Genomic DNA, 13,903 nt, shown 5'->3' with positions numbered 1-13,903 from the left:
GTGTTGTGTGTGTGTGTGTGTGTAGGCTCGTCAATAACTCAGCTCACAGCCGTGGATCCTGATGGAGAGCCGCTCATTTTCGGCGTGGTGGGTGAGGAGGCCTCGAGGTTCTTTGCCGTGCAGGAGAACACCGGCGTGGTGTGGCTTCGACAGCCACTTGACCGCGAGGTACACACACACACACACACACACACACACACACACAAACTCTGTAGACTCCACAGACACACACACAGTACTGTTGGTATCTGAAGGAAATGTTGATAGTTTTTTTTTTTTTTTGCAGACAAAGTCTGAAATGCAGGTGGTGTTTTCTGTCAGCGACAGTCAAGGGGTAAGCGCAATCACTCACTCACTCATTCACTCACTCACTCACTCGCTCGCTCACTCACTCATTTATTCACTCGCTCGCTCACTCACTCATTTATTCACTCACTCACTCACTCATTTATTCACTCACTCACTCACTCACTCACTCATTTATTCACTCACTCACTCACTCATTTATTCACTCATTCACTCACTCACTCACTCACTCATTTATTCACTCACTCACTCATTTATGTAATCACTCACTCACTCACTCACTTACTCACTCACTCACTCACTCACTCACTCATTTATTCACTCACTCACTCACTCACTCACTCATTTATTCACTCACTCACTCATTTATTCACTCACTCACTCACTCACTCACTCATTTATTCACTCACTCACTCACTCATTTATTCACTCATTCACTCACTCACTCACTCACTCATTTATTCACTCACTCACTCACTCATTTATTCACTCACTTACTCACTCATTCACTCATTTATTCACTCATTCACTCACTCACTCATTTATTCACTCACTCACTCACTCACTCACTCATTTATTCACTCACTCACTCACTCACTCATTTATTCACTCACTCACTCATTTATGTAATCACTCACTCACTCACTCACTTACTCACTCACTCACTCACTCACTCACTCACAGAATGCCTTGCACTCTGACATCATCCCCCTGTTCTCTATTTGCTCCAGGTGGTGAAGGACACCGTGAACATCCAGATTGGAGATGTGAATGACAATGCTCCGACTTTTCATAACCAGCCTTACACTGTGAATATACCAGAGGTACAAACTTTTGCACGCACCTTGCTGTGGTACGTACTGTACCATAATACTTTACAGGATAAGCATCTGTGACCCAATGCAGCGTTGAAAATACTGTACACCTGACATGTATCTCACATTAGGTTTACACACACACACACACACACACACACACAATAATGATCTATAATTAATACTATTAATCCTTACATAATGTGTTGCGCCGGGGTCTGTAGTCCTGAGGCAGAGCGTGATTTCGATGTTGATCCTGGAGTAAAGAAAGCAGGTTAATGTAATACGATGAAGTCGGTTCTGTAGTCAACTTCACATTGTTTAGAGCTACACTGGGAAAAGTGTTTCTTTTTTTATTTTATTATATTTTATTTTCCTTTATTGAATGGATTATTGCCTTTATACAGTATCACTTTATATTCAGTGTAGCAATGTGCACACTCTCACGCGCTCTCACAGTCATATTTGTTGAGATGAAATATAAGTAAAACACCTTGCATTGTGTCGGAGTGACCTGCATGATGATCATTGCTGTGTAAAACATTGCTTATCCAATCCCAGATACAACTCAAGTCACAGACATCGCAATAGACCCTGTACGCCACCATCCAACCTTTCACACTAAGAGCTCAGACATGCACTCGACCACTGTGGTGTGTTTGCGTGATGTGAAGACGAATGCCTAGGCACGGATCAGTCTAGTGTACAATGCTGAAGTCCACTTGAAAAGGGGATCCCGGGAACGCTGTAGTGTACTCGGGCACAGTTAGGACCAAACGGCATGCATACTAAAACACGGAAATGGAACACAGCACCATCTGTCGCCAACTGCACGGCCATAGCTGATAAATTCAGAATGGTGACGTGACTTTTTTCGTTTTTGTCTTAGCATTAAAGGTTAACTTTCTAGTGCACTTCATGTCTATTAGTGGCTCCTAAAGTGGGTAGATGCACACTGCCCCCTACTGTATCGGAGAATTTAGAGGACATTGTGATTAGATCTGAAATAGTGATGGAAAGTTTGAATCAGTTAAGTGACTCGGTTCTTTGACTCTCGTTTATCAAAATAAACAAAACTTTTTTTTTGAGACATTTAGTTAATTTCATCTTTTGTTCAGAAATAAAATAAAATGCTACATTTTTAATAAACAGACCCCCAACCTGTTTACATACACAAATTTTGGCTATAGTTCAAGTAATGAAAATATAATAATGCAGCTAAGGACGTATTATAATAAACAGAATGAGTAGCTCACCTCTTATATCTTCTAGTCTGAGTCGTTCGTTCTTTTGAATCTATTGCACCGCATAGCGTCTATGGGACTTAAGGGTAACTACTCATTTCTGTTTCCTGTACATAACCTACGGAGGTTTCGCGATAATTTGCACATGTGCGCCCAGTAGAAAATGAACGAATCACTCTTCGAGACTACTCGTTCTCGTGACTCGAGTCATGTTAAAGACTCGTTCAAAAAGAACGAATCGTTCATGAACGACCCATCACTAATATGAAACATACTACTAATGTAAAAGCTAGGCAGCATGGGCGAGGAAGCAATCCTACTCAGGCATGATACTGTATGAATCAATCATGCCTAGTGTGAAAGACCCCTAGTGAGCTATAAGAATGACTCTGTTAATGGACACAAGTTTCCAAGCTTCCATTCTTAAGGGATTTCCATAAGTCCTGGCCGCCATCTTGTCCACATAATTAATATTCCACAACGATGTATTGTGTTTCGCATTATTTACTCTGATTCAATTGATAATCATGTTGCCAAAAAAGCACTTAAGAAAAAGTCAATTCTACTGTAGCTTGTGTATGAACCAGATATGTTGGCGCTCCTACGTAGTTATTGCACCAATTAGCACCTTAATTATCAGGTCAAGTTTTAAGGAATGTTTAATTTATTTATTTATTTATTTTGGTGCAAATAGAGGCTGAATGTTTGACACTTTTATTGATTTCTGGTGGAAAACGCAAGGCCAAGCTCTCGGACATCAATTGCATTTTGTTGTCATGAGTGGGACTTTATTCTAGCGCCGTTTGCAGCGTTGGGATTAATGGAGGCTCATCCGTCTGAAAGTGTCTCGTGCTATCTTACCTGCAGCTTAACAAAATGCCAGTGGTTCGTTTCGAGCTGTTTCGAACGCACAAATGTTTGTTTTTATTTTTTAACAAACTTCTTAGGATCGTATTCTTAGGATCACCCTATGGACGGGGACTTCGGTCACTACAGTGGATGGCAGACGCACCATTAACCAACATTAGGCTGCTAGGTATTTTTGTTAATAATTACGTTTAAGTTGTAGTTCAGAAAAAAACAAACGACAAAAAACAAAGAAAGATAACCTGATCTGATGATGACCTGATCACCTACAGGATGAACTTATAGCTATAAAGTTAATATTTAACACACAAATTTAGTGCCCTTGATCAAGGGTTAGATTTGGATTTGGGATTCAGCCGTGTGTTAGAAGCTAGGCAGCGTTAGAGCCCGGTTTAGCTGTGAAACAAAACAACACGTTTGGTTCAGAGGTGATTCGGAATGACTGAGAAGTAATTATTAAGAAGAGAAACTCTTGTTTAAGATGACATAATGCTATCAGATATGTTTTCTTGCTGAAAGTGCTTCTCTGACTGGTTTTTAAATGTGGGATTTGGCACTGGCATCGTCACTTTTTCCGTACAGGTCCATGGCGGACAGACGCCGTGACATCACTCTATAAAATAATCCCAGTAAGAGCAAGCAGAGTGTGTTATGTCCCTCGAGATTAAACATCCTCTGCTGAATAGTGTAATGGATAAAATAAACACCCTCCCCATTTCAGATTAAGTTGTCTTTTCATTTTGGCAGTTCTGTCACATTTGAGCTTATGTTTTTGAGAGCTGGAATTCTCCGTAGAGATGAATTATAAGTTTCACAAGCAACCTGTTCTTCATTAAATCGCAACATAAACAGAATTAATAGATAAACTGCTGGTGCATTAAGAGTGCATTTGAGTTTCTAAAAAGCAATTGGTGCTGTTGGAATTATGGCCCCTAAAACCATTAAAAAACAAATTGGGCTATTCCTTTGGGGTGATTGTTCAGGCTTTACACGCAATATAACGTGGCTTACTTTTACTAGTAATGTCCTGCTCTGAGTATGCGAAATACACCGATTGGCCTAGAAATGCTCTGCAGTAATGAGTTTGACCCTTCATCTGTCTTTTGGTTTTGTTCTTTATTTCCTTCTTTTTGTTCGTGTGTTTACTTTTTTAGCTACTGCTTTTTACTATCCTGTGCCACATGGGACGCCAGCGCATTGCAGGGCACAAATACTGGAGCTGAACTTTTACTGAAATATTATGTCAGGCAAGAACATGAGAATAAAGCAACTAATAAGACCGCAAACTTTGAAACATCAAAAGAAGTTCAGCGTTCTTTGTTTCTTTGCATCATCAATCTTTTTTCTGTATCTTTTGTCAGAGACGGTTCTCATACGGTTTGCATACGTCAGTGGTCATGTCTGAGTGAAACTCCTGCCTGGATTTCTGCTGAGATGAATTCTTCATCTGTTTTCCTCTGTCTTATTCCCTCACTTGTCACCTTTTCTGTCTCCTTCCCCCTGTAGTCTCTTCTCTCTCTCTTTCTCTCTCTCTCTTTCTCTTTCTCTTTCTCACTCTCTCGCTTTTTCCTTCATCTGTTCCTTGATATGAGTTAAGCGCAAAACTTCAAACAGGGTGTGAAGTGTCGTTCCATCTCTGTATCACACTAATTTACTCCATTTGGCATTCTCAAACACCAACACACACACACACACACACAAACCATATACTCAGATCTTCAAAGCTTCAGACATTTCTTTTTCTTTTGTCACGATAAGTAAATAAAGAAAAGAGAGAAGGAGTGACACGTTTTTGACTCCATCTGCGTTCTCCTGCGTTATGATTAAGCCTCTCTCGTGAAAGCAGATGATGGAGGAGGTGGGACGCATGATTTTACTCTCTCAATACCCAGCACTCAGTAGACAAACTATGGATTTGTTCTTCTAATTGAGGAGGATAAAATAAACACGCTCACACATTCTTAAGTATATTTCTTTCTTTAGCCAAGGCTTTCAACTATAACTATATAATTATATATAATTTCAAATATAACTGCTGCTGCCAACCTGAACCATACCTCTAGAGTTCATATTTTTATTCTTTTCAAGCCATACAGTACTATGACTTTTGATTGCGCAGAATAACAGAACACAGTTATGAGAGTAAAAACTCTCTTTATTTCTCTTTATACAAACTCCTTCAATAGTAATGCACTATCGCTTGGATACAATCAAGATTGTCTCAGTACACCGGAGCCTTGTTTGAACTCCCTGCCTTACGTCTGAAACACTGGCCTCCCAGGAACTCCTTTAATGCCCCAAACATGTGGAAATGTCTTGGAATTCTTAATACAACACTCAAACATTTAATTTTATAGCATTACCAGTGTTCGTTCCCGTTGTTGACGGTTACAGAGATTTCTGAAAGAGTTTAAAGCTTAAAATCAGCTGATCAGCTTTAATGTGATCAGTGATTTCATTATTTCAGGTTGCAGCTCACGTACAGTACATGTCTGTCTGTTTTTTTTGTACAGCAGAACTCTCTGCCCTTATTAATTTCTTATTAATACAAAGAAATTTAATTTGTAAGGTTGAGCATCTAATGCCTTATTTACATTAAGTTGTACTTCTTTTGTCACATTACTGTTGTAATTAGCGCCACGGTTTCAGAACATATGAGACAAACTGGTTATGCAGGAAGAATAAAGATATAATAATCTGTTCATACCTGTTTTTGGAGTAAGTTATGCTGTGTCGCGCATATGTTTGTGTTTAGTGATCATTTGGGCGTTTTGTATGGGTATTACAGTCATTTCTGTGTCTTCCGCATACTCTGTGTACAGAATTTATGATAAACTATTGTATTGATTGACTCTGTTGAGTGACGCTTATAGCCACGCCCACTTTAAGGGCAAAAGCGCTGGCTGTTGTCCCTTCTGCTCCAACATTTTGATTTAATTTATTGCCAAGATTTAAAAGTTAATTTAATTCTGCCGGAGCCATTTTTCTGTGATGCTCTGAAAAAATCAGCTGGACAGACATACAGATATACAGACAGATTTTTTTTTTTTCTGAGACTGGTTTATGTATAAGAGATAAGAAAAAAACTTTTTTTAAACATATATATAGATACTTTCCACACTAAAAACCTTTTATACCTTTTAAAGACTAGCATTGACATCTCATACTACCTACTTAATTTCCATATAGTAATAGTAGTAATATAGTTAGTTCATATGGAGTATCAAGGTAGAGAAATGACGTATAAAAGTCTATTTATTGTTCGTGTCCTGTTAAACCCCTGTGCCCTAGTTTTGATTTTAGAGTTTCTTAAAGCTTGATTCAGAAATCATTCTCATTGTGGCAATCTATAAAGCAGACGCTTTTTATTTCGTCGCACAGAACAGCCTGCGTAGAATAGCAAATTAGCTTGAATGGCAAAGCAGTTTGAACCTGAAACCAAATTAATGGTCTGCCAAAAGAAGGGGGGGGGAACCCTATTCTGAATAATAAAGTTTTCTAATCCAGGAGAGGATGGAAAGGAATTGTATTTTTATTTTTTCTTTCTGCAGACTTTTCTTTTTCTTTTCACTTTTGTCCCTCTGTCCACACATCCCTGCTGCTCTCCACTTTCACTCTCCCTGCATTTTTATGGCCTCATTACCTCCCTTGACCCCCCTGCAACCTCACACAGTTGGAAAAAACAAACCACAACATCACTCCATCAAGCTATCACTCTAACGGTGGCACACTCACTCTTCAGCAAACTGCACTAGGAAAGTGGACTGTTTTTGTGCGGCTACTGTAGCAAAAAAGTTGACTTTTGCAGGGATATACTGTACTGTACAGGGTGGGTTTTACAGTTTGGTGTGGTGTCTTAGAGCAAGATGCCCATAACACCATGTCCTGGTCTGTTGTTTCTCTTTCTCTTCTGCCAACACATCAAATTTTCCTTTTTCGTTAATTATTATATAGTTTTGAGGCACATTTTATTGTTGTAGAGCATCCACAAAAAACAATGCCTGGGACTGGGGACTCCTTCCAACAATGATACATAACCAGCACCATGTTTAACATGTCAAGCATTCGACACACTGTACAAGAGGATGCATCAATTCCTACTGTTAAGACCATATATGGTGCTGTTATAGAAAATGAAATTAACACCTGCTGACCAATCAGAATAAAGCATTCAAGAACACTGTGGTATAAACACAGGTGGGATGTACCTGAGTACATGTACTTTGTTATTGTATTTACTGTAAGTAAATATTCTACTAAAAAATAGTTTTTACTTTAACTCCACTCCGAAGTACCGGAAATATTTGAACTTTTACTTAACTACGTTTCTGCATGGTGTTGTTTTGTTTTTATTTGATAATTGCATGATTTGTCCTTCCATCGAGACGAACCTAATAATTTAAAACATGTTTAAAATCAGACGAGGAGCTGGGACGAAATCAGAAAGCAGAGAGAGAGAATTTTTACTACTGTGAGCTAATACAACCCCTGTATTTTTTTTATATCTAAATACGCTTAAAGGTGAGTACTTCTGTGAGTATTTATACTCAACTACATACAGGCCTTTTACATTTACTTGACTATGATTTGCCCCAGGTAATCTCTGCTTTTACTCAACTAAACGATTTGCATACTTTGTCAACCTCGGGGTCAAAGTAGCAATTAATTTACATTTGGTCAAGCTATGCTATATTGAACTGAAATATATAACGGTATCAGTGAAAAAAGTTGCATTCCTGAAAGCATTAAGAACGATTGCACACAATAATGCAGGGAAAACAATTCTGCCAGAGTCAATATAAGATTTTTGGTTGTTAAAATACAACAACAGTGTGTGAGGTGACACATACAGTATCACCATTTGAATGAACTATTATAACGTCTGGCGTGGTGATGCTTTAGCGCGTAAGGTTCTGAAGCAGTTATCGGATGAAGCCGGTGGTGTGTAAAGCGAACATGTTTCAGATTTATATCAGGATTTCATAGCATATATATATATATATATAAAGTTTGTATTATTTATTAACATGGTCAAAATGTCTATGAATGATAAAATGCCAAGCCTGGACCTGTACTCTGGTGTTTCCACTCTCGGTATTCTGGTGTAAATAGCGAGAGTGGAGGAGGTGTGTGTGTGTGTGTGTGTGTGGGTTGTGAATTCGGTATTGTAATTGGTTGCTGTGTAGTGAGTGAAGCAGGATTGCGATGTGTATGGTCCTGTAATTGCATGTTTAATTTGTGGGGTCGTAAAAAAAAAAAACCGGGAGGGAATTTTACATTAGGGGAGCAGGTGGCTAGCATCCCGTCTGACAGCTAGAATGAGCCGGAGAAATTTATATTCCCCCCTCTCTTTCTCTCTCTCCTTCTCTTTCTTTCTTTCGTTCTCATTGTTCATGCATGTGGGTAGTAGAGAGAAAGAAATATATAGAGAGAGAGAGAGAGAGAGATTCCTGATCAAAGAAAGGTCACTGTAGCGATGAACAAACTAAACATGGTGTAATCGGAGGTGAGAAGATGAATGGTACATAGTAAACTGTCTGTATGTTTTTACAAGTGAGTGGGAGAGCGTGATGAATGAAGCTCATTAGTCATCTGGAGTGTGTGTCTTAGAAAGAGGCGAAAGGCCACACTGCAGCAGACGCATACACACTGCGGCGTATCAGTATTCCGCTTACATTTTGTGCATTCGGACAAGCAGGTGTGTGTGTGTGTGTTTCTAACCTTTCTAAACTCTGATAGATATTAATACCATCACAGTAGTAAAGTTTAGTTCAAAATGCATCAGGTTGATACGAACTGTTGTTTCCGATGGGCAGCGAATTTCATAAGCAAGTCACTCGCTTCGACTTCAGGAGCTCGGTGGTAACAATAAACACTGCCGGAGTTTCATTTTATCGAAACTTTATTAAACTTTGTATTACAATGCCGTTGAGTTCCTGTTTCTATAGTAACAGATAATGCTCAAGGACGTGGATGGTGGGTGTGCTGTAATATACTGTAAGCCTAACAATTAAAATATTGAAAATATTGTGACTTGCCATAGAAATATATTTCATTATTGTTGTGTTAAAAGATTCCTGAAAGCATATTTATTTTTTTTAGATAAAAAATTTTTTTGCCTTCCGTGTCAGAGATTTGTATTACGTAAGAGGTAAACCCACAAGAAATCCTGGTTTCTGAGTATTAATGTAGTTTTGTCTTAATAACTTTATGAGAGAAAAGGAAGTTGGTCTAGAGAGGGAACGACTAACTTGTTTCATAGACGTTCCACAAGACTTAAGTACAATAAATTTCCAATTTCGGCTCATTTTAGTATAACATCAATACCTTAAAAGATTTTTATTTTTTTATAAGGGGCGTTCAAGTCAAAGCAGGACTCGTGACTGTGCAGAATTACAGGACACGGTTACACGAGTTAAGCTAACTTTATTTCTCTTCATATAACCCCCTGCTACACTAATGCACTTATCTCAGCGCTTCATTAGTGCTTGGACACCATCAAGGTAGAAAGTTTCAGATGTGATCAGATTGCCTGCTTCACTTCTGAAACACTGGCCTCCCAGGAACTCCTTTAATGGCCCCAACATGTGGAAACATGGCTCAGGACTAACACATGCGTGTCTTGCGCAAGTTGTCGACTAAATATCATTCGATTTTTAAGGGTCAGGGTTTCCACTCGCTGAATGTTTATGGGAGGTCCTGAACCCTCTGCACGTTTGCACACTGTGGCTTGTAACCTAGGCCCCCAGAGGCACACGCCTATCTCTCACATTATACCCCAAACCCCATGCTCTACACCTCCACCCATGTATGTTTAAACCCTCCAGATTTAATCTGATAAAACTTTCATCAGCTTCGATACAACAACAGCCGTCTGAACACGTACACACCAAACACACACACACACAGACACACCGCTAAAGAGAGAAAAAAAAAAAAAACTGTTAAAAACAGATAAGCAGAAAGTTTGCTTATCTATCTTTGAAGGCCTGCTTGCCTCTCTGTTTGCCAATTCTTTTCGATCCATTTATATAGAGCATTATAGCAGTCGAATAAGCACGGGCGTCACCTTATCGAGTTTCTATCACCTTGGCCTTATCCGACAGAGATTGCTATTCTAATACACGTCTACCAAACTGAAGAATGACACCGCACATATAGCACTAACGCTCATATTATAGAGCGAGCATGAGAATTTTTAATTCTTTGATACGACAAGAGGGAAGGAAAAAAAAGATTTATTTTGGAGCCATTTAATCAGTAGGAGATCATTAGACAAGGAGAGACAGCTGGGTGCCATAACTGTGAAAAGGAGCAAAAGAAAATGAGACAACAGTAAAACCGGGGAAATAATAAATCAGAACTTTTTGCATAAGCTCTGTATTTGCAAGTGCATGTGTGTGTGTGTGTGTGTGTGTGTGTGTGTATCGATAATGAAAGGAGTGCATGATGTCATGACAGTTGCTGTTTAAAAGTTCGTGTCACGGAGAGTGAAACACACTCGACGAAGGCTGGCAGGAGGGAAAGCAAACAAGCGGACTCGAAACTAGACAGGCATGCTGTGTTGAGCAAACACACCCCATTAGCCTCAACTCTCAGACATCACAATGTCCAAACTGACGTCTGTATATAAGAAATACCGCCATGGGCCCTGCAAGCTGATGAGCACAGGATATGCTTGTGAAATTCTTATGAAATGTGGTAATTAAAGCATCTTCTCCATGATGTCAAAAAAAAAAAAACTTTTATACAGTGCATCTGAAAAGTATTCACAGCGCTTCACTTTTTCCACATCCACCTTCAATACTGCAGAAATCTTTCTTTACTTTTCCCCAGATTTGTGCCTCGATTACCATCCTTTCTCGAGGGTCTACAGACAAATCCATGGACTTCATGGCGTGGTTGGTGCTCTGACGTGCACTGAATTTGCCACAGGTGGACTCCTAACAATTTGTAGAAAGATCTTGATGATCAGTGGAAATAGGATGCACTTGCGCTCAATTTTGTGTGGCATGTACATGTTTTTTTTATATATATATATATTTTTTTTAATATTAATTATGGAGTATTTTTTGTTGAATTTTAGGAAAAAAAAATTGAATCTTTTTTGGAATGAGGTTAAAGCAAAAATAATTAAAAAAAAATAATAAAAAAACGTCCCAATGCACAGTATATTAGCAATTCAGTCTAAAAATCAAGCAAGGTTTTTTTTTTTTATGTAAGTGAAAAATGTTTCAGATCAAATATACTGTCTTTCAAGTATCTCTCGGTTTAAAAAAGTATTTTATCTATTTTGGCTTAATTGCCCTAATAAATCTGTGCAAGTCAGCATCTTTATAGCACATCATTTTTAACACACTTTGATGAAGCACTTGTACGTGCGGAGTTCAAGTCAAACCGGGACTTGTGATAAAATGAATGAACTGGTGAATGAAGTCATAAAACCACCTGACATTTACAGGAGCCTTTTTTTTTTCGGAGAGGTGCAGAAGTACGGGACTCTCAGCCGCAGTAAAATATTCGAACGGTGCAAACATTTTAAGGTCTGTGGATGACGATCTTGGCCGTTAAAGGAGTTCCTGGAAGGCCAGCATTTCAGATCTTTTGTGTTCTGTCATTCTTCACAATAAAAGCCTCCCGATTTGACTCAAACACCCTGTTAAATGATATAAAGTAAACAATATAGGGTGCAAGGGTGCATGTTGGAGCCCATAATGTGTATAAGTTGCTGGTCAGTGTTTCACACCGCATTTACTTCAAAGCCATCAAAGTCCTTGGTGAAAGAGCTTCACAATTACACTGTCCAGTGCCTTTTGGCGTATCACTACTAGACATCTCTCTTTTCTCTCTAGTGTGTGTTTTTTTCCCCCTTTCTCTTTTCATTTTTTGATGTTTGTAAGCATCTGAATCTCTGTCTCTGTGGATTCATGCTTGGATGGAGCAATGTGTGTGTAGTGCGACTCTGATGTTTGATTTGTTGATTTGTGATTTGTTGCTTTGGCAGCCAAAGCAATCTGGATCAGTGTGAGGTCTCTCAAAATTTTATTCAGTGTCATGTCTCCTCAGTCCCGTTCAAAACAAGTAGCCAGTTGGATGTAATTTTGGATGGATGTAAAAAGGTCAAATGTACCGTACAGTATATTCCGAATAATTTTTTGGGGGACTTTCAGTTTAAATGTACAGTAGATACCCGTAATGCTGGGGTTTATTTGAATTCTCTTTATGTACAATTCTTCCTATGTTATTATATTACGGTTTATTTTCATGTCTATTTAATTAAAGCTGATAGCAGTAGGCAGGATTGCTATGTTAACTGGTGTTCAGCGGAAGAGTGTCTTTCATGTGGACTGGATCTATGAGCTGGGTGTGTGTGCATGTAAAGACTCATTACCAGCAGAAATGGACTGATGTCAGAGATGTAGAATATTGTGCATGCTTCACTGCGGGCTCTTAACAACACACATGGGTCTTGGCCTTTAAACTCCTAAATCATGCCATCAACTACCCCCAACATCCCCCAAAACACCTCGTCCACATTCACTAACACATTCCCTATTGTTTTTTTTTTCTTAAGGATTAAATTTGTATAGGCAGCTTAAAAAAGAGCAAAATGTCAGTTAATATAAACTTAAGATTTGCTTAAGTACCAACACTAAATACGGCCAATATTTATATTCAAAGTATATACCCTAAATATAAATACAGTATAATAAAATGCACTGTATATTTAATCCGAAAATAAATATCACACATTAATTTAAAATATACTCTGCATGAATAAGGTGTCTATGAGTAAGAGTCTTCACTATCCACTATCTTCTTTAAATGTTTATTTCTTCAAAATCAGCTGAAACCATGTGCCGTTTCGTTAAACCACAAACTCTCTGTAACTTCATTTCTCACACTCCTCCCTGTTTCCTGATTTGCACCGACTCGCCGTTAGCTAACACTGTCTCTCTCTTTCCTTTATACTTCACAACAGCACATGAATATAACATTATTTTACACATACTGCTGCGCAATGCGACAGATTGGAACTGTTAATAAGAAGTGTGCTCTCATTAACAAGAAATAAAAGCATCAAGAAGGCTAAAGAGACTGGGAATGTGAAAACAAAGATTTAATATACAAGTATGTTAATGTCGGTATTACTTCTGCAGCATGAGTTTCTGTCTGTAAACTTTAAAAAACAAATTAGACCAATATTACAGTCTCTAGAATGTTTCTGGCAGGTATTATTATGAGAACTGTCTAGCTATTAGTTCCATGAAGTTGCTGTGAGTTTCAACAAAAAATTTAATTATAAGTAGTTATAATAGTACTTAGTATGAGTTTCTTTTTGTCAAATAAATAAATCAGCACCACAGCCAAATGTTGTTGAATAGTACAACGCTGTATCACGTGTAACCCTGGATTACGATGCCAGCGGATTGGGCTGTCTTGACTTGGCGTTTTCATTTTTGGCCTTCCAGCGCTGAAAACAGCTGTTTGGAATCCGTTCCATATCCTGGAAATGGTATTCCTGGCAACTCCGAACTGTCTGGTGACTTGAGCTTGTGCTGCACCATGTCGAGGCGCTCCAATGGGTCTATTTTCTGCTAGCACTGTCTAAGCGGGTCAGGACAAAATGCTAAACCAGAACCTTCTGATTACTGTAGTTTTCATACTAAG

The 13,903-nt window shown here is 38.7% G+C and overlaps 1 protein-coding gene across 1 annotated transcript in view; it reads left to right on the top strand.

The window, feature by feature from the left end:
• The window catches only part of cdh23 (cadherin-related 23), a 253,324-nt gene that overhangs the window by 73,193 nt on the left and 166,228 nt on the right, over positions 1 to 13,903 (top strand). The window contains exons 4-6 of the mRNA XM_053501261.1: positions 26 to 168; positions 287 to 334; positions 1,038 to 1,130. Of these exons, the coding sequence (XP_053357236.1) occupies positions 26 to 168; positions 287 to 334; positions 1,038 to 1,130 (284 nt within the window). The remainder of the gene's footprint in view (positions 1 to 25; positions 169 to 286; positions 335 to 1,037; positions 1,131 to 13,903) is intronic.

Source organism: Clarias gariepinus, chromosome 8 (assembly GCF_024256425.1).
Source record: "Clarias gariepinus isolate MV-2021 ecotype Netherlands chromosome 8, CGAR_prim_01v2, whole genome shotgun sequence".
Lineage (NCBI taxonomy): Eukaryota > Metazoa > Chordata > Actinopteri > Siluriformes > Clariidae > Clarias > Clarias gariepinus.
This window is presented reverse-complemented; position numbering and strand designations above follow the sequence as displayed.